This window comes from Marmota flaviventris, chromosome 1, assembly GCF_047511675.1.
Source record: "Marmota flaviventris isolate mMarFla1 chromosome 1, mMarFla1.hap1, whole genome shotgun sequence".
Lineage (NCBI taxonomy): Eukaryota > Metazoa > Chordata > Mammalia > Rodentia > Sciuridae > Marmota > Marmota flaviventris.
In genome coordinates this window covers 65,593,889-65,616,125 of record NC_092498.1, presented here as the reverse complement: position 1 = coordinate 65,616,125, position 22,237 = coordinate 65,593,889, and the positions used below count along the sequence as shown (strand labels likewise).

The window sequence follows — 22,237 nt, the reverse complement described above, 5'->3', positions numbered from 1 at the left end:
TCTGATCCTATTATATGGTACAAAATGAATAGTTGTCATATATGTATATGAAATAGAAATTATGGATATGCAAACAGATAAGACTGAATTTTCCCATTCAATTTTAAAATAAGTCAGAACATATCATTTAATAGACATACTGTATTATATTTTTAGGAAGTGGCTGTTTTATAAATTATTTAATTTAGTGTGTTTCCCAGACCACGGAATGCTACTCTTTCACAATGAAATTCTGCACTGTTGTATCCATGCCACATTCATAAAGATCCTTAACATTCACTAACAAATAGAAGAGCCAATCCTGGTGTTAAATCATACCCCTTACTCTAAAACTTTTAACTTTATAATTCTATTTGCTTTTTCTATTGTGAGAATCCCCCCCAAATTCCAAAATAGGGTAGTTTTGTATATCATTCTCTAAAAGTCTCTCAAATTCTCACATAATGTCAGATTTAATAGTTTAGAACTCTGGTCTCATCAGTAGCATTCTAAAAACTTTTTAAAATGCATTTTTTTTTCTTGCCTTTGCTTAGAGCCTTTTAGTGGAAAGGGAGTTTTGGCTTTTAACTAGAGGAGAGGTTTAACTGGTTAAAAACATTAAAGCATCTCAAGACATTCTGATCATAATGTGCAACATCGGGACATTAATAAGGGTAGAGGATTGGAAAGGAAAAGATAAAACATCCCAGTGGATGCTTTTGCTTGATTGCTTGTAGGTCATCATGCTTCTGATCTAGCTCTATAAGATAACTGTGATGAAGCCTAAAGTCTCTAAATTGGAATGGGGATCTAGCCACAAGAATTCAGGTTTGTTCATGCTTGACTTGCCTTTTGCTTTCTTTTGTTAAAAGAGTTCTCATTAAATTTCCTTTCACTTACTAAACAATTTTTAGATTACAGTTCTGTATTGAGAGAGAACTTCCAGTCTAATAATTAGAAAAGAAATTTGTATATTTTTTTCTCATACCATCCACTTCCAATTTATTTAGCCTTCTTATAATGTCAAGATTTAACCAAAAGAGACAGTGACAGCTTATTAAATCATTACTGATTTCCTGATTAGCAGATTTACATAGTAGAATTAAATTCTCTTTTTACATTGAGTAAAATTAGTTGTTAAGTTTTTTTGAGAGTTAATAAATAATTCATTAAAAACTCATACTATGTTAAATACATTAGCATTTTGCTTGAGGAAAGCCAAATAAAGAGAAATAACTGCAAAATATTGGCAACAACCCAATATTTATACAATTTTTAGTAATTCAAATAGTTCAATTTGGTAATTCAAACAGAGAAGATATCAAAATAATTTCCTTGTGGTTTTACAAGAGCTAATAATATAAAATAATATTTTAAAAATAGTGAAACTTCCATTAACAAGTTAAAACTAGGGTTATTATTATTAAGAACAGACTCCTTGCGGTGGCGCACTCTTGTAAATCCCAGCATTTTAGGAGGCTGAGGCCAGGAGGATTGTGAGTTCAAAACCAGCCTCAACAAAAGCAAGGCACTAAGCCACTCAGTGAGACTCTATGTCTAAATAAAATACAAAATAGCTCTAGGGATGTGATGTGGCTCAGTGGTCGAGGCCCCCTGAGTTCAATCTCCAGTACCCCACCCCCACCAAAAAAAAAAAAAAAATCAGACTCCTTGGATATTAGACATGGTAAAGGCTTCCCATATAGCAACTAAGAATATTGGAAATTTTTTCATATTATTCCCTACAATCCATGGGGAAATCTTATTTCTTTATTTATACTTGTCAGATTTGCATTTACCACACAGAAGTGTAGATTGGAACATTTCTTTCTTTACTCTCTGAAGGTTTAATGTCCTCTTTCTGATCAAAATTTTATTTCTAGACTAAGGTACAAGTGAACAACAGTCAACATTTTTTTTCAAAACTTGTCATAAAAAGCCAACATGTTAATTTAATTTTTAAATTTCAATGTATTTTAGTTCATGTATATTATTAAGACCTTTTGAAAAGTAGCCAATTGTCATAACAAAGAACACAGATTATATAGCTAGATTGCTTCCACTCCCAACTTCAGTCTACCACTTAGAAGATGAGGGCCATAAGACAAGTCATCCCACATTTTTATTTCTCAGCCATAAATAATGATAAAGAAAGTAGCTTTTTCTTATTTTTTGAGAGGTTTAAATGAATTATTTAGTGCCTAGAGTATCCTAAGCATTGTCTTAATACTTATAATGATTATTATTTAAACTAGATGAATCTAATATACTGTTATTCCCACGAAAGGTATAGCAGTATTATAAACTTTTAGGGAATATTTAATTCAATTTAAGAAACATATATGGAGAAATAAATTATACACAAATGACTAAATCAGTCTTTATTCTAAAATATTTATGAGAGAAGTTCCATAGATACACATGTGATATAACATAATTTGAATGGATTATAATGTGTTCAAATAAAATGCTAGGAAACTATTAATATGCTTGGGATGAAGAGTTTTTACTGAAGGTGATATATCTTAAAATTGAACTTTGAAGATAAAATTTAAATTGACAAAAATTAGAATTAAGAATACAGTAGAAAGAGAAAGGACAAATGTTTTAGAGCAGTGTGAAACTATGGCTCATGTCCTTGGCTGAAGTAGACAGGTGGGTGGCTACATGAGAATGGGAACAGGATCCACAATGAGAGGTAAGGGTGAAAGTATGAGACTAGCTCATGATGAAAATTGAATGCTATGCTGTTGAAACTTAATCTTTTAGGCAATGCAGGAGTCACGGGAGGATTCTGAATGTGAGCACAATATAATTAGAATTGTAGTCTAGTGTGATTACTTTAGCAGCAGCATGTTGGATATATGCAGGGAAGAGACTAGAGCCACGAAGCCCTAAAGTAGTAGTTAGAATTAAAACCAGATTCTTAGAAGCCTGTGCTCTTTCCACTGTGTCACAGCATTGAGGACCTGGTTACTGCTTTGGGGTGAAATTTATGACTCCCAATTGGTCTTAGTGTGCCATTAGTTTTGCTGTCCAAGCCTTCTGTAATCAGGGTTTCTTTCCCTGTGTTTCTATTCCCTTTGTACAATTATACTTGACTCTACCAATGCTTAAGAACTAGTGGAACAGTTAGTTGCTGGTGAAAGTAATGGAGAACCACTAACCATTCCTACAAGAAATCATATGCCTTTGGTTACTTATGGCAAGAGTTATAACCCCAGGAGGCTCCAATATTCCATCCCAACTAATAGATTAACTTGTCTAGTTTTGTCTTCACCTCTTGCAATCTGTACACATATGATAATTAATATGACTTGCTGACAAACAAAATTATTCTCTGGAAGATACAATATTATTTCAAAGTTAAAAAATCTTATTTTCTTTTTTCCATTCCATAAGGCTATAAAAATGGATATGTTTATTTATTTAAGATACATTTTATGAAAACTCAGAATTTTCTATATTTAGTACTAAACTTTCAATTTAGGAAATTTGATCACCAATTTTTCTCTAAGTTTCTAAATTTTGACTTGTTTTTCTGAAACTATTTACACTATTAATTTGCATATTTTTAGATATAGTAGTGTTCATTGTTAGATGATTCCATTTATAAAAATATGTGTACGTTTCTCATTCTTTGAACTTTATTGAATCAAAGTTGAAAATTTTGGACTCTAGAGTTAAATGTTGTTGAGTGGTAGATAAGCATTTAATATAATTTACATGAATGTCAAATGACACTTCACATTGGTGACAGCAATTGAGAAAATTTCAGCCATACAAAGGGGCATGCATCAGGTCACTAATGTTTGTATAGTTACAATGTTATACTAGCTCAGATGCTTTAGAGAATAGGCTTTTCATGTAACAAATTTAGTTTGTAGTCCAAAAGATTATAATTCTGACATATAAACTACTTGAATAATGACAATAATTATAATTAAGTGTAAAAGCATAAACTAATACTGATAATGTATGTGAGGTTAAAGACTACCATTTATGAGCCATTAGGATTACTTTAATGTGCCATATTCAATTTTTTTTTGCTTTTAATGATATTTATAGGATGTATAATTACAATGTACATTGACGAATGCTGGTATTATACATAGATGTAAAAAGTAGAAAGAAATGTCAAAATATAAATAAGAATTTTTCATTAAAATAATGGAAGTAGGAAGACAACATTAGATGAAATTATAATGGGGTTTTAGTCACTTAAATATATTCTATGAAGATAGATTACATTAACTGGATTGCTTTATTTAATTTTCTTAAAATAGAAGGGAATATTTTTGACATTTAAATTATTCCTTTTTTGTTAATTTGTTTTTGTTACCCTAAATCTCTGTTATAATATCCTGTAACAATAAGCTGTTAAATCCGTAATCCTTATATAATTATTAAACTCAACAGGGAGTCAGAAAAATTACTTTGTAATTTAATTTATATTTTATCTTATTTTTTCTCCTTTGAAATATGCAAGAATAGTAAATGGCCTGTTAATGTGCAGTGGAATGACTAAATTATATTGTAGGGCATTGTGATGAAATGGTGTGTACTTAACCTTTTGCTTTTTGTACTTTTTTGGTACAGATAATTTGGAAATAACATTACACCCTGTTGTTTAACTGCCTTTAAAAATGATTTGTGCAGAACAAATAGCTTAATTTTATGGGTTTTTGTAGATGCTAAACTCTGGAGCAGAACCAAAAGACATCCTGACTGCCAAAACAAATGAAGAAAATAATTTTCCTTACTAGCTTGGAAGAACATTTATACACCATGGCTTTTAAAAGATAAATTTCCATTTCCCCTGAAGTCTTTCTATGTCATATTTTGTCACCTGAGTTAACATTTGGCTGTAGTCCTAAGCTGTTGAAAGTCTGGTAAAAAACAAGAACAAAAAAACCCCAAACCAAACAACAATAAAATTTTAGTAAAGTTTACCATGTATTGGATTTTGCTGTGAAGAGTATTCATCATGTACTCATTTCCCTCTCTCCCTTCCATTTACCCATAATGATCACGTCAGTATCCTTTTATCTACCTCCAGTGATCCTACCTATCTTTAAAAGCTTAGATTATTACCAACATCCTATAGCATTTCCTTTCCACTTGTTAACAACATTTTCATGTCAATGAATCTTCTCTCTCAAAGTTTATTGTGATACAAGTGTGTCGATTGATACATGTCAATTAGCAGACACTAAGCAGAGACTATGTTTAAAGCATTGTTCTGATAGGCCTTGGTAGGCATATGGAAATAAGTAACTGCCTTGCTGTCTGTAATTTATAGTGTAATAAGAGAGCTAAAATTAATACACAAATCATTCTAGCTTAGAGAAAATAAGAACACTATGGGGGATCAAAGGAGGGAGAAATATCTGTTGAAAAGATATCAGGAAAGGTTTTTGCTGTGGAAAACTTGGTAAATGTGCCTGAAAGAATAGTTTTGTCATTCTTAGAGCAGTTGCCATTATCAGGTTTGCTGCTAGGAACAATGTGTATTCTGACAATTTTAGAAAAGCCATTTATTTTCTTCATCATCACATAGTATATTATCTTTTGTTTGTGTCAAAACTGTGAAGGGTCTGAAATTTTACCTCATATTCAAGATAAGTTAGCCTGTCACAGTTTCCTAGATTCTGTCAGAAAACATTAGACTCCTGGGTCAGAGACAAAGGACTCTATTACCCAGGCACAGCAGGCTGCAAGAGCTTCATGTTTCCATCAGTTTCCTTGCCCCTAAGTCCCACAGGGGGTGATGCATAGCAGCCTCAGAAGACTGCACACACGGTGGATAAGTGTTATATTTGAGGAACCTAAAGCTTAGAAAAACCTGAGTCTTATAAGGGAGCTATTAGCAAATGTGTCCATCCTTTGACACCAGAGAGAGACATTATCTAATATCTTGGTCAAAAAATAAATCTTCCATTTCCCCTGGAAAGAGATTCTCATTTCCATTTTGTTTGATTATTAATTTATTTACTCATTCATTCATTTGTTCTTTCATTTTGTGGTCCTGGGGATAGAACCCAGGTCCTTGCACATGTCAGAAAAATTCACTGAGCTACTTTTCAAATAGTCTGGACTAAAAGCTGTCAAAAGATGCACAGAAATACTGTAGTTTACCTGACAATAATCTTTATGAAACTGTGGTTTAAGAATGTATAGGATGGGGCTGGGGCTGGGGCTCAGTGGTAGAGCGCTTGCCTAGCATGTGTGAGGCACTGGGTTTAATTCTCAGTACCACATATAAATAAATGAATAAAATAAAGGTCCATCCACATCTAAAGACTATATAGGATATTGGGCTGGGGTTTTGACTCAGCAGTCTAGCGCTCTCCTAGCATGTAAGAGGCCCTGGGTTTGATCCTCATTACCACATAACAATAAATAAAATAAAGGTATTTTGTCCAACTACAACTCAACATAAATATATTGTTTTTAAAAATATATAGGATATCATGGCCTAGAAATAGAGTTTAAAGAAGTCATCATTTTAAATAATGAAAAAATGAATAAGAAGTTATGCTAATAATTTAAAAACAAGATCCCTGTTGACATAAGTATATTAAAAAAATAATGTATTATTCTTAATTATGGATGAGGTATTCTCTAATGCATTCATGTTGATAGTAAATAAATAATGAAAATCTTTCCAGTAGCAGATGATCCTAAAATGAATTTACATTTTGTTTTATATGTAAAGTCTATATATACATGTACATATTCTTAAATATCCATTTGAATAATTTATGCATCTATAATAAAATCATAATTCCCAAATCAAATTGAATCTCAACGTTGAATGGATCTTAGAAATCTCTGAGAAAAATCTAACCCCCAGAGCAATCATTTTTCCCCCCAAAATAGTAGGTCAGGTAAAGTCTAAAGTATCTGTAGCTTTCATTTCCACTATCCATACTCTCCTCAGGTTCAGGCAAAGCTGTGACCTAAACTGACATTGATATATTAATATGATATTTTTCCTAAATCATATATGATCCATTGAGGGATTCACTTATAAAATTAAGAACATATACTTTAGGAGTTTTATTTTTAGGTTTCTTTAAAAATAGTGTTTATTTTATATCCCTGTTTTTATCTTTTGTATTTGTTCCTGTGTGGCAACATACAAAAATGCATATGCTTTCACTTAAAAGTTACATGCTATACTATGAAAGCTAAAGAGCAACTGATGCTGAACATCATTAGCAGAAAGCTCTTTGGGACTCAGTGCACTAACAAGAACATCAGAATACCTAAGAACACTTTATACCTATGATCCAAACCACAGAGTGCTTATTGCTATGATTAAAAAATCTAAATCATATAACAATTATTATAATAAATTGCCACTAGATATTCCCATTGGTACTCATGTGGCAGCACTTGTATTTGTTGGTAAGTGATGAACCTCTTCCATTTCTGGATAATGTCTTATCTGATGTTTCATGGGGCATGGCTAAAAAAACAAACAAAACCCTTAAATTTTGAACATATTTGAGATTCAAACATAAACATCAAATTTCAAAACCTAAAATGTTTACAGGTATGAGTTGCATAATAATAATTAAAAAAAAAAAAAAACCTGAAGCCAGTCAGGGAGTACATGACCCATTGAAAGAAGAGTTCAGATGTTAATTCCAGTGGAACACTATCTCACAAGCATGCATATACCCAGTGTGGCTTGTCTTTAAAATTTGTAAAGAGAAACCAAAGATCTGGATTTACACACAGGATTTCTCCTTTTTGAATGTTGGACCCTGAAAATAGCTTGCTCATTAAATAAAAATGAACTTCATTCAGCAACAATATTTAGTTTGATAACCAGAACATTTTCCCATGCTGACAGAGCACAGAATGGGATGATAATGGGTATAGGGAGAGAACACTTACGAGAACTTAAGGGAACAAACTGCCAAAGATGGAAAAAAATCTGGCCTACCAGTGAGGGCTAGAAGTAGAGTCTATCAATAATAAACATTGTGTAGTAATAGGCTCTACCTGAATCCTTCTTAACAAAGACTCCTAAAGATTCTTAAGCTTCCTAAGGAGGAAGAAGATGTATGTAAAAATATGAATAATAATTTGAGAGGTCCATGCTACTTAGCATTTCTACTCCTTTCACCATAATGATAACTTGACAGCATAAAGGTGATCGCCTGCAAAAAGGTGAGGGAACCAAAGAAATTGTGATCTAGCCCTGCTTTATTGGAAATAATGAAAATCAAACAAAAAATCCCAAACAAGACCTATTGTGTTCTGTTGAGAATCAGAATCCTTCAAAGATAAAGTCCATCATGATCTGACCAGCAGAGTCCACAAAAATGACACATTAGGTTTGCTCCCATGGAATTCTGAGGTGAACACAAGAAAGGAGGCAGACTGAGTATTTCATTTTGGTGGGACAGGGAGATTGACCTAGCACATGTGGAGATAAACTATTAGCTAGGAGGCTTAAGTTCTCAAGGTAGGAGAGATGTCTGGGAACCTACCAGTTGCTACAGTTACTCAAATGGATCAGAATCCTTGGTTTCCACCTATACATCTATGGTTTCATTAGATTGCATGGAATAATAGGCTTTTTTAAAAATGAAGCTTCCTAGATAATACCATCTCTTTGATACATTTGATAATGATTATATTAGATATTGTATTTAAAATGCTTAGCACAAAATACTAGACAGTTGATAATGCCAAGTGAGGATGGGGGATATTGGATTGCTGGTATAGACATGCTGCCATTCTGGAGAGCATTCTGACACTACATTCGCAGATCAATGCATGCTTACCCAATAACTCAGTAATTTCTCTCCTGGTTATACATACTAATGATATTCTTAAACAGATCCCAAGGAAGCATTTGCAAATAGGTAAATTGTTGATGTGGTAGAGAGTTGGAGGCCATCTGGGCATTCATCCCTGGGAGAGTAGATAAGAAAATGAGTGAGATACATCCCTGGTCATTACAAAACAATCAGAAACAACAGACCACCTGGGTACAGAAACCTATCAAGTGGTCTTTGAAACATAGTTCTTAGTGAAGAAGATGAGTAAAGATAAGATATAAAATTCAATGCCATTTACATAAAATAGAAACTTATGCACAAAAGCAATAGTATATCCTTATAAAAATGTATGCAAACAAATAAAAATATACCCAGTAGGAAGATACAACATTTGTCTCCTGGAGGAGGGATGTAAGTAGAATGGAGACGGTTGAAAGAGACAGAAATAAACAGTTAAAATAAGAAAGAGGCCTTTCAAGACCAATGATGATAGTGAGCCATGAATTGAGTACTATAACAAACCTCTGCACAGACATTTATAAAGCAAAATACAAAAAGAAAATTATTAGCACAATGTCTGGCATATAGAATGATTGATTCTATAGTTTAAGCAAAAAGAGGGGAAAAGGAGTCTGAGAAAAGAAAATAACAAAGAAAATTATTTCTTTAAAGATAAATATCACAGAAATCTGTCTAATAAGTTCTAATGGATTTCTGCTTGTGATCTCAGCAGATTGCTAGCTATTGGTGGAGAAGAAAAAGACAGATTTGATACATTTTCTCTTTAAGAAGGAAGCCAACAAACTTGAAATGAAAATTTTCTGAAATCCAGTTGGAAACTGATAAATGGTGTTTTAAATAAGAATCAAAGATGTAGTGTGGTATATCAGCGGGTGATGCGTTATAAATTAGTATTTAAAGAGTCACTTTCAATCCTTTCGTGCAGCAAGGATTACTGAGAGTTCATTACACAATAGTTTCTGTGCTACATAGTAAAAATGCAGGAGGGTACAGGAGAAAGACTGGAAAGCAGAAGTTTTGACAGGTTAAACACAGGGAAGGGCTGGTTGAAGGGTGACCAGACTTACAGGTCTGAGGCTTTGAAAAGTTTATGGTATGTGTGTGTTGGTGGGGAGGGAAGAGAGGGTAGGATGAAGTAAAAGCTCATAGATAAGTTTCTTATTATGCAAATAATTATGTGAAGATGATAAAATCTCATTTTATCTTCTGAGAAAACAGAGGAAAATAGAAACATATTGAATTGTAGAAGAAAATGAAATGGTTTTTCAGTGTAGTTTATTTTTATATTTAGATACCATAATAGTAAATTATCTTCTCTTTCAGATACACTGGCCTACTACAGCAGTAAAAATAGAAGAATGCATAATGAAAGGAAAAGATGCAGTAAGTATTATTCATTGTAAATTACACAAATTGTCAATTATATTCCTGATCAAGCCCAAAGGAAGGACTGAATCATTTAACTTTTATTTGGTCTTGAAAAATACAGATGCAATGTAGTTCATGCAGGAAAATATAAATACATACATACAGTAAACTTACAATTATATAAAAGATAATTTCAATATAGAGTTTAAAGAAACTGAGCTGCCATCCGGATCTGAACTTTTATTTTATTTATTTATTTATTTATTTTAAGATGGACACAGTGAGTTTATTTATTTATTTTTATTCGGTGCTGAGGATCAAACCCAGTTCCTCACATGTGCTAGGTAAGCACTCTACCTTTGAGCCACTACCCCAGCCCTGTGGAAAGGGAAATGCTGTTTACAATGTCTTTCCTGACACATGGCAACAAAAGGCCTCAGGTGTTAGGAGGGGGTGATTGATGTAATGTAATGCTCATCTGGGAGGAAGGCCTGCATATTTCTCTCTGAAAGTAAATTCATCCTTACTAGGAAAAGAAAATGCCATGTAAATGACTAACACATATTACTTCAATTTCTAATTCTCTGTAGCAACTGGGTCATAGCCAAGGACTGAGTCAACACATTCTTGCAGCCTTAGCCCACAGCATGATGCTGACTAATTGAACATACTCCTAGGCCATGTCAATCTAAGCTCAACTGAGCCAAAATGCGTCCTAATTGGTTCACTCTTTAAGAGGTGACAGTGTCAACAGAAGAGAAGCAAGTACTTACAGAAATCTCAGGATAGAATATTTTCCTCTTGCCTGAAAGACTAGATTCTATCACTAATATGGCTTACCCACAGAATAAAATGTTGTTAAGAGTGGGAAATTAAATAAATATATCTGTGCCCTGGATAATTAATTCAGTTCCTTATTCTTTTAAAGGATATTATGTCATATGGATCTCTTATGGTAAAATAGATCTTCTTGTCTTTCCATCCTAATATTGTTATATGAGACATTCAAGTGTTGAAATCACAATCTGTCCTTACAAAATATTACATTTAATGATAACCACAGTGGGCTTGGAATATAGCTCAGTTGGTAGAGTGCTTGTCTTGCATGCACAAGGCCCTGGGTTCAATCTCTAGAAACACACACACACACACACACACACAAATGATGATTGTATATAATGATTATCAAAGTAATATTTGCCATTCAAAGAGTTTACTACTTCTTTCATAATTTATGTATTTATTTAATTATTTCTTTTGGTACTGGGGGTTAAACTCAGGGACACTTGACCACTGAGTCACATCCCCAGCCCTATTTTGTATTTTATTTAAAGACAGGGTCTCACTGAGTTGCTTAGAACCTCGCTTGTGCTGAGGCTGGCTTTGAACTCTTAATCCTCCTGCCTCAGCCTCTCATAATTTATTTTTAATGAAATAATAATACCTAATTTTCCAACAGGGTATTTGAATTAATTAGCCAGTTGGTTTTGAAACAATTCTAAACATTTTTTTCACTCAACATCTTAGTCATAAAACTCCACTAGTAACTAATGTATTAAAGTGTATTCAAGCACATATTGTATACTAGATACTGTGTTTGATTTACTGGGAAATGCAATGATATGTAAAATAAGGTTTCTGTTCTCAAGAAGCTTACATTTAAAACCAGTGTTACAAAACTGAAGCTTCTGGACCAAATACAGCCTGTAGTTGGTATTTCTGAGTTTTATTAGGAGCATTGACACACATGTGCATTTTTGTTTTGCTGCTTTCATGCTATAGCTGCATGTATTCGCAACAGAGGTCAGAAGGCCCACCAAAGGAAATGTTTACAGCCTGATCCTTAATAGAAAAAACTTGTTGAAACTTGGATTATAATCTCACAGCAATAGTAATCTTAGGAGATAACCTTAAAAGTGAGATGTTATTTCTGTTGGTTAGTCTTCTATTTACTTGAAAATTCTCTTAGAAATGCTTTATATGAATACGTGGATTTGAGGGTATAAGTTATATTTTCCCAGATATCAAAATTCTGAAATGCCCTACAGTCTGTATATATTTCTCTCTGAATAATGAAGCCGTCTCTAATTATTTGTTTTTTAACCTTGTGTTGATTCATTGTTTATGGTATACTTAAAAATAATAGCATTGAGAATAACTTAATTACATAGAGGAACATATTGCCATGCAAATTTTTATGCCTGAATACATATCTAAGCAGTGCATTTTAAAAAATACTCATTCATGATCTAGAATACATGAAAAATGCTTTGTTCTCATTGTAAAATGGAATTCACACTTCTCTGCTAAAATGTGTGTCACCTTGGTTTCTTCCTTTATCTTTTTCTTATCTGCTTCCTTTGACCATCCACTGAAGGCAACTTATGGTGAAATAGGAGGTGGAATAAAGGACTAGGGAAAATAAAAATTAAAAAAAATGGCTAAACATTTCTATTACACTAATCAATTTATTTCATTTTGATTCCACTTTAGAATGAATGTGCAAATTATGTTCGGGTTTTACATCATTATAATAGGACGCACCTTCTGACCTGTGGTACTGGAGCTTTTGACCCACTTTGTGCCTTCATCAGAGTTGGATACCATTTGGAGGTAAGATAGTTTCATTCACTGCCATCAATAAAAGTGATACTTAAAATAACTTCAATTTAAAACAAAAATTGTAGTAGTTCTTCCCAAGAAAGATAGAAACAGTAAAAATGTACTGACTTGGTTTGCTCCAGACAGAGAAATGATCTCTGGACCTTTAAAACCTATATCATCTATAAACCTGTGACCTGATTAATTCTTGTCATATTCATTTACTGAACGATTTTTAACATTTTTTAATATTTATTTTTTAGTTGTAGTTGGACACAACACCTTTATTTTATTTATTTTTATGTGGTGCTGAGGATTGAACCCAGTGCCTTCCACATGATAGGCGAGTGCTCTACCACTGAGCCGCTACCCCAGCCCTCTATTGTGTTCTTATGTGTATTTTTATTAGCTTATCCATGAAACTGGAATATATGTGTGTATATATAAATAGAGATAAATACAGATATATGTACTGTTTTAATTAGCTTCTGCATTGCCATGATCAAGTCTTGAAAAGAAGAATTTAAAGGAGGAAAACTTTATTTTAGCTCATGGTTTCAGAGATTCAGTCCACAGTCACTGACTCCAAGGTGAGGTAGACCATCATGGACGTGTGTGTGGTGGAAGAAAGCAGCTTAGATCATGGCAACCAGGAAGGAGAGAGAGAGAGAGAGAGAGAGAGAGAGAGAGAGAGATTTGCTCACAAAGGCCAAAATATAAATGCCCCAAATACCCTCAGTGATCTATTCCTCCAGCCACCCTATCTGCTATAGTTACCCCATTGTTAATCCATATCAGTGGATTGATCTACTGACTAGGTGACATACCTCATAATTTAATAATTTGCCTCTGAATGTCCTTTCATTGTATCATACATACACAAGCTTTTGGAGAACACCCCATATCTAAACCATAACAGATACACACAAACATTCACACATATAATTTATATAAATAAATTTTACATTAGTATTTTACAAATGACATGCAAAGATTTGTTGATTCTGTAACTACTTTTTCCTAGACAGGTGAGTTGGGGAGGAGAGAAGAGGGCAGGATTTCAAGCTGACTTAAGATATATGTTAGTGGGAGAAAGATGTACATTTTTTTTCCCTGAGTCCCTAACACTAGGTGATATGGTATGAAATGGGAATGAAAGTAAATTTCAACCGACTTTGACCACTCATGTAACATTTACTCACAAGCAGGCTCAAAGACTAGTCATGGAGTCTGTTTCTACAAGTTGGGTGAAGTCTTTGCTCTTACTCATTTTTACCCTTTGAAGCATTGCAATGACCATTTTACCCTGAAGTATATGAAACAGTATTTCACTCTCAGGAATCGTTATTTTTCTTTTTAGTTAGAATCATAATCCTACATTAAGATGGGCACAGATAAAATAGTGCTCTAGATATTCTATAGACAAATAGCTCTTGATACACATACTCCATTTATGAAGAGGCAGCAGTGACTATAGAATATATTTATAATAAACATATAGAGAAAACACCATTCATTATACCACTAAAAATTATTTCTGAAATTTCTTATGCTAGTTAGTGCTCAGGTACAAATATAATTAGTCATATCAAAGTACTTAATAGCTGCCTTTGGAGAGTGCCACTAATTGAGGTATTTCAGCTGTTATCTATCCTTATAGGGAGGATTTTTAATTAAGATATTTTAAATGTTAACTTGCTGCCCTACATGATTAAAGTTCAGTAGCACACATAAATGCATCACAGTGTATTTTAAAGAAATGCAAAGAATATAATAGGAGAAATTTTGAAGGAGACGCAGAAGGCAAATCAGGTTAGTGCAAGATCAGATTATATCCAAGTATATATACAAATGTACAAAGTTAGAATGTATACATGGTGTGGCGTAGAACTGCTAACAACAATTCTTTCAGTTTTCATTTTTGTGAAAGATCTTTATTTTTAAAGAATATTTTCTCTGGATATAGAACTCTGGCTTAATAGTTATATTTTTTCTTTTAACCTTTTAAAAATGTTTTATTGTATTTTAACCTTGTTTCAAACGTAAATTAATGTATCATTCATATTGATGTTATCCTATTTATAATTATTTTGTCTTTCAAATTTTGTTTTTCATCAGTTTTTCTATAGTGTGATTTTGTATGTAGAGGTGGTAGGGGAAATTGTATAATTTTTAGGCTACCAATGTTCTTGAATGCATAAGTTCATGTTTTATAAGTTTTCATCCATTATTTCTTTAAATAACTTTCTGCTTTATTCACTCACTCTTTGCTCTCCATATACACATACACACACATACACACACACATATGTGTGTGTGTGTATGGAGAGCATATATATATATGTGTATGTGTATATATATACACACACACGTTTATATATATATTCAATATGCATATTGAATATGTACATATATTGAATATGTACATACATATTTGTTAGTTTTCTAGGCATTGTCCCACAGATAATTCATTTCTATTTTTTTTCTGTGCTTATATCTCCAATATGCTGTAAAGTTAAACTCATTAATGTTCCATACACACATTATACTTTTCTGTTCCAGAACTTTCATTTTTTGTAGTTTTCATTTTTATACTTCATCATATTTTTGTTCATTATGATTCTATTTTCCTTAAAGTTCTTCAATATGTTTTGTATAGGACTTTTAAAGTCCTTGTATGCTAATTCTACTTTCTGATCATTTAAGATCAGTTTAGTTTTTCTTTTTTCTCTCAACTATGATTTTTTGTGTTTCTTTGCACATATAGTAATTTTCATTGTATACTTGATATTATAGATTATATGTTTTCAGGATTCTGTTATATTTTTAAGAGGGTTAATTTTTGTTCTAGAAGCTCCATATTTGACTGGACTCGACTGGACTTCCCTTGCAATGGGAAGATGCCAGTTTTCTCAATTTTCCAGTCACAACTTTTATGGTCTGTTTCCATCTGTAGTTCAGGCATCTATCAATGATTTGGGAGATACTTTATACACAGGTTTCAAGGTGCCTACTTTAGTTTCTAAATATATCCCCTTATTTTTCACTGATCATATACGTTATGTCTTGGATCTGTGACTCTAAAAGCTGATAAATCTGTAGCTTTCTACTGATAAATCTGTACTTTCTATGTGAGTTCTTGCCACATAAATGACAGAATATCCTCAACTGAACTACTGTCCAGTCTGTTCTTAACTAAACTCAAGCACCTTCAAATAGTTGGTTTTAAACTTCTTTAAAAAACATAGTTTGTCACTGTCTATGGAAAAGTTAGTCCATACAAGGTGCATTACCATTAGCAGAACTGACACATGCATGATATTGAATATTTTGTCTCATATACTTACCTAAGTATTTAATATAAGTGAAATAGTTGAGTCATCAGAATCTTTTAATATGATTGAATATTTTTAAACAATATTCAAATATTTAAATGTGATCAAGATAATTTATAATATAATTATATAAATATCAAATATAATATATTTTGACAGATGTTACCTTTATGTCATAAAAGGAATTTGTGACCATACAATAAGAGCAGTTAAAAGATTTATTCCCAAAACACCATTTGGAGGCTTGATGTCATTTTACATGAGGGAATGAAACATTACAAATCATTATAGGCAAGGAAAATACTTTGATTAAAAAGCTCAGAGGCAATCATCTATGGATGGGCCTGCAGATATTTGTCTAGTTGCTTAGAGAACAGTGGGAGATAAATCTGGGACAAATTGGTGGAGGATTGTAATACTAGACAGTGGTATTTGAAAGTTATTTCTAAAGACAGTGTGGAGAACTTGAACAAGTTTTGAACAGAGTACTTGATTGACATGACATTAATAATATTTGGATTGATTCAAGCAGAGAAAGATGAAAGGCAGAAATTCAAGAAGGCTATTATAAGAGTCTCTATTAGAGAATATGAGGGTACTGAACATTGTCTTTGCAATAGCAAAGAAAAGGAAGCATGGAACTGAAGGAGAAGCTGCTTATCAAGCGAAATTATACACAGCATTTTATCACATATTGCAGATGAAAGGGAATTAAATTCAAATCTTATTTCATGTTAATTGGTAAGAGATGCAACCTTTAACAGCAAGAGGGAGCTGTGTAAACAGAGTAGGTTTTTATGAGAACATAACAATGCTTCATATTACTCAGTTTTAACTTTTTAATTTCCAGTTATTTGAAAGATTAAGTCGGGAGTTAGGAAAGGTTGTTATCAGAATGCATTGAGTTTTTGAAATCTGTGGGTAGGGGTGATGGTCTCTTCTGAGGAAATCTGTCTCCTCTGTCTTATTCCTCCTCTCACTTTCTTTTTCCTCCTGCTCACTTTCTCAAAATAACTTGGAAAATTCCATTATTTAGGTGCCGGTAGAATATCTGATATCAATGTAAACAGAGAATGAGCAGACGGAGATGTGTTAAAATCAAGTTAGCATGAATTCAGAATCACACTTGTGAAAGGAAAATAGTTTTAAGGCATTATCATCAGTGGTACAGAGAGGGCAGTTTAGTCAAGGTGATAGATAATAAGACAGGAGATGAAGAAGTAACCGAATAACCACAGTAATATTGTCTATTGTATTAAGAAATAAAATAATTAAGAAAAAGAAATATGGGGAAGTTTCAAGAGTGGTGAAAAATTGTATTACTATGACAAAGAAAACTTATTTATCAAATGAGAAGGTAAGATTGCTTACCTTACTGGAGATAAGGAGGGCTGGGTGGAGAGCATATTTTCCAGGGAGAAGAACCATAGGATATTCAATGGAGAAATTTTGTTGACAGTTGGATATAAAATGCTATTTTTCAGGACAGAGGCCTGAACTGTAAGTGCATATTTGATAATTTACTGTGTGCACCTGTGTGTATGTGCATGTACATCTGTGTGTGAAAGCTAAAATCTTCAGGCATAACATCATGCTTAAAAGGAGAATATGAGTAAAAAAAGAGAAAATAGAAATGTAGAGCCTGGGAATACCAATATTTGAGAGGCTGGTAAAGGAGAAAAAACCCACAAAGGTTAGTAAGGCGTGTCTAGGAGGGTTTGCAGGAAAACAGAAGAGCAATGTAATGCAGAATGAGGAGGCAATTGCCTGAGATTGAAGTCTTACTTCAAATTTAATTCTGCTGGACCAAGACAGACTTGGAGGCATTTAGGAGAGGAGTTCAATAAATGTGAATGCAGACCACAATGTTCTAAAATAAAGGATTACAGCCAACTTTCTCGCGGATCACTTTTATCTCTTTTTTTCATTATTTTAACTTTTTTATTAATAAATAATAAAAATACAAGAAGTACACAGACTGTAAACATGATCATTATATGATTTTTAAAAATGGAATATCACATGGTAGCTAACATCTGGATAAAATAATTTCTTTTATGTTTTACTTTTATTTATTTATTTTTCCCTCATAAGGTATTATATCTTGTTTGTTTTTGCTTTTATACCCCTCCTAGTTTAGGCTTCCTTTTCAATATATTTTTTTTCTTTCTATTTCAAAGTTTTTACAAGTTCTAATATGTCATCTCTTAGTGTTCCTAACTTTAAGCTGTGTTGATCTTTTATTCTGTTATCATTTTCTTAATGTATTTTAGCGTCTGTTGAAATACTTCAGTTCTCAGTTTTCTGCCATGTCTTTTGATGAGCTTTCAGTGCCTCTGGTATTGTTAATATGATCCTTATTCATTTTCTCTTGTAACATCCTATTGGATTCAACTAGGCTCCTTTTCCTATTAGACACTTTTACATAAAATTGACTTAACTAACTTTGGGAAGGAAGTGTGAGTCAGAATAGATATCTAGCTTCAGGTTCTAGAGCTTATAGTTCTGTTTAGTTTTGGCAAGTATTGGCTATGACTTCCTCCTTTTTAATCTGGATGTTGCTTTTTTCTTGACTCTCTTTATACCTTTCTTAGTTTGTTTTCTACTTCCAGAATTTTATTTTTGGAAGGGATGTGGGCCTGTTGATTTTGAGGGTTCACTGAATTTCATTCTTCCCACAAACCCCTTGTAGTTACCTCAATATTGAACCTACGACTTTCAGCTTCTACTCTAAACCAACACTTCGCTATCGGTCTGCATTTGGAAATTTGAGTCTTCTCAGGTCGACAAAACCTGGTTGCTTCCCTGTGCATCTTTCTGAGAGATACTATGTGGTTTATAGCTATCAGAAATTCATTTGTACACACTCATATTTGGGGGCTCTTGAGAACCAGTTTTACTATAAGTGTTGCTGGTGAGACTTGATTTTGCAAACCCAATTGATCACTGTTTTTAAGGGAGGGGTTATGGAGTATAAAATATATGCCTTTGCTGCTATTGTCTCAAAAATCTTAAAATACTTTTAAAAGAGTAAAATGATATACAAATATAAAATATTCCATAAAATACAAGTGCCATGTCTACCTCTAATTTTACTCATGTCTCAAAGAAAATGGAAATTCCATGGTGAATATAAGGGTTCAGACAATAAAAAGCATAGGTTTAGGGATACAACATAAATTTCTAGAGAATTGGCAAAGACCTTGGAATTCCTGCAAAATTAAAATGGCTTTCATTACTTAACAACCTGTTTCTCTGAGCACACATTGACTTAGTGCAGTGCTCTTAGCATTTTGCTATTTGTATTAGCTTTCTAGGTTGTATAACAAATTACTAAAAATGTGGCCACTTAGAACAGAACACACTAATTATCACAGTTTCTGGGGGCAGGAATTCAGGCACTGCTTAGTGGACTCCACTGCTCAGGGTCTCCCAAGGCTGAATAGAGGTGTTGCCGAGGCTGTGATCTTTCCAGAGCTCATGGTCACATTCCAAGTTTATGTTGTTGGCGAAATTGGTTCCTTTCAGTTGCAGAACTGAAGCCCCCATTTTCTTGATGGCTCTCAGCCAGAGGCTGCTCTCAGCTTCTAGAAGACACCTCATTTTCTTTGTGTGAAGTTCCTTTCATGACAAGGAGGCATACTTCTTCAAGGCCAGCAGGAGAATGTTTCTGTCCACATGACTTAGTGCTAATAATGACTATCGTCATTTCCATGACATACAGTACTATAATCTAGGGAGAAATTTCCAACCATTTCACAGGTCCCACCCACCAACACAAAAGGGAAGGGGGTTTTACTAGGAACTGTACCTGGAAGTGGAATCTTGTCAGCTATTAGCACTCTGCCTATTCTATACACATTCTTTATATCTTTTACATATGAAAGGAAGATTGTTAATACAAGTGTATTACAAGTGTATTTAGAAGACATTTCTGAAGGGGACAAGGGCAGAACCACAGAGTAAAAGATAAAATAATGAAGTCATTTTTGCCTGGCATGGCAGCTAGCACACACCTGTAATCTCAGTGAATTGGGTGGCTGAGGCAGGAAGATTACAAGTTAGAAGCCAGACTGGGCAATTTATCAAGATCCTGTCTCAAAAATAAAATAAAATAATTCTTTTCTGAACTCTGCCCATAGCTTTCCTCTTAAAAGAAACCTGCATTTCTCCTTGCAAATTCAGTACAGATTAAGGGATGAATATATGGATTATCTCAAGAATTTGTATGCCCAAACATGGAAATATTTGATTGTCCTTAAAGGACACTTTTGAATGTAGGCTGCTACCATATTTTATAAGTATGGAGTATATTATCTTAGTGTAATTTTTTAAAGCATATGTATATCACTTTTTAAGTATGCAGACTAAATTAGCCATGCAAATGTACTTTGCACCAAAGAAAATTAAAAATGAACTTCATAATTTTCAGCACATGATTTTGATATAAGTTTCCTCTAGTGTGGAAATTCGTAGCTCAGCTGTTTAAATTTGGATATCATCAGCTTCAAATCATAAGGGTTATACAAATACCTCTAGGAAAGTAAACATCTCTTACAAAATATGTTTAACAACCACACTAAAGCTGAATTCTTGCTAAGGGAGAACACAATTGCACTTTATAGACTAGAAATTTATACTTTTTTATTTTATTTTATTTATAGTTGGAGATGGACACAATAGCTCTATCTATCTATCTATCTATCTATCTATCTATCTATCTATCGTGGTGCTGAGGATCAAATCCAATGCCTCACTCACACTGGGCAGGCACTCTACCACTGAGCCATAACCCCAGCCTGAATATATACTTTCTAGATTTTCATAATCTCTGTAAACATTTGTAAGAGGTTACTACATAAACATAACAGAATTGTTATCTTTTAGATTGTATAATTTGCATATTTTTCCATGGCTTCCTTAAATCTGGAATTCTTGTTTTTAATGAATATTGAAAATACAAGTATACAAAGTATACTGAGACAAGTATGTTACAAATTCATGAGTGTTTAAATTAGATATTTTTTCTCACAGGTATTTAATGTTTGTGTCTTAATAGATTGTTTCTGTTTATGTGGTACAGAGTAAAAAATATGTCAAAACTTGTATCAATTTCTAAAGTTCTAAGAAGTTACTCATTTGAGTTATGTTTCTGATATTAGCATTTTGTTTTACAAAATATACCATGTACTTAATATTCTTTGTGTTTTACATAGAATTATGCATATCTTAACAGTTTGTTTAAAGTCAATTCTTGCTTCTAAATTAACCAATCCTAAAGATTTATTTAAATCTGTTGTTTTATTTAAATGTGTTGTTTTAATGAGTTTCTGCTAGACCTCTATTTATTTCTGTTTAGCAAATTTATCACTAAAAAATTAAAGGTAACAATTTAAATTTAATTTGTAGAAGTCTAGTCATATTGACAATTTGAATAGAATGAATATGTGAAAATGTGCATTTGTATTTGGTAGCATTTTTACTTTCAGAACATTTTTATACATTAAACTAGCCTCTGCATAACCATAATCCAGATTATAATTTATGGAAAGACATTTTTATAAACCATACTGGTTACATGTTGTAAATGGTCACTCTGGTCTGTAATTTCCTGATCCATTTATATGAAGATAATATATAGAAATGCCCTATTGATTTGAAAGTTATGGTAATTTTTAAATATTCTCATTTCAAATAAGTGATTAATAGGTAATGAGTGTGAAGTTAGGTTTATGTTTTGTTTTTATCTGAGTTTATGAATTTTTTTACATCCTATAGACTAAGTGGTATGTCAAGTATATATATGTATGTGTATGTATATGTCTTTGACTAGAAGTGTAATGGAAATTAAAAGCAATAAAATGGATACTACCTAGTAATAATACTTTTTTTTAAGTAGAGAGAATTGGAATTTATTGCATATTATAGTACATATTAAAAATGAAATGTGAAAAAATAAATTATTTACATAAAGACAGCAGCTATCAAATAAAGAAAATACATCAAGAGCTCTTTTTAAAAAGGAAGAACATTTTTTAAATAAAGAAGGCTACTTGAAATCTCATGTCACATCATATCAAAATTTACTGTTTATTAATTAGGATTAAAAGATTAAATAATAACCAGTATTTT

General features: G+C 32.7%; 1 protein-coding gene across 1 annotated transcript in view; it reads left to right on the top strand.

The window, feature by feature from the left end:
- Sema3e (semaphorin 3E) overlaps positions 1 to 22,237 on the top strand; it is a 256,296-nt gene that overhangs the window by 155,412 nt on the left and 78,647 nt on the right. The window contains exons 3-4 of the mRNA XM_071607884.1: positions 10,125 to 10,184; positions 12,663 to 12,782. Coding sequence (XP_071463985.1) covers positions 10,125 to 10,184; positions 12,663 to 12,782 — 180 coding nt within the window. The remainder of the gene's footprint in view (positions 1 to 10,124; positions 10,185 to 12,662; positions 12,783 to 22,237) is intronic.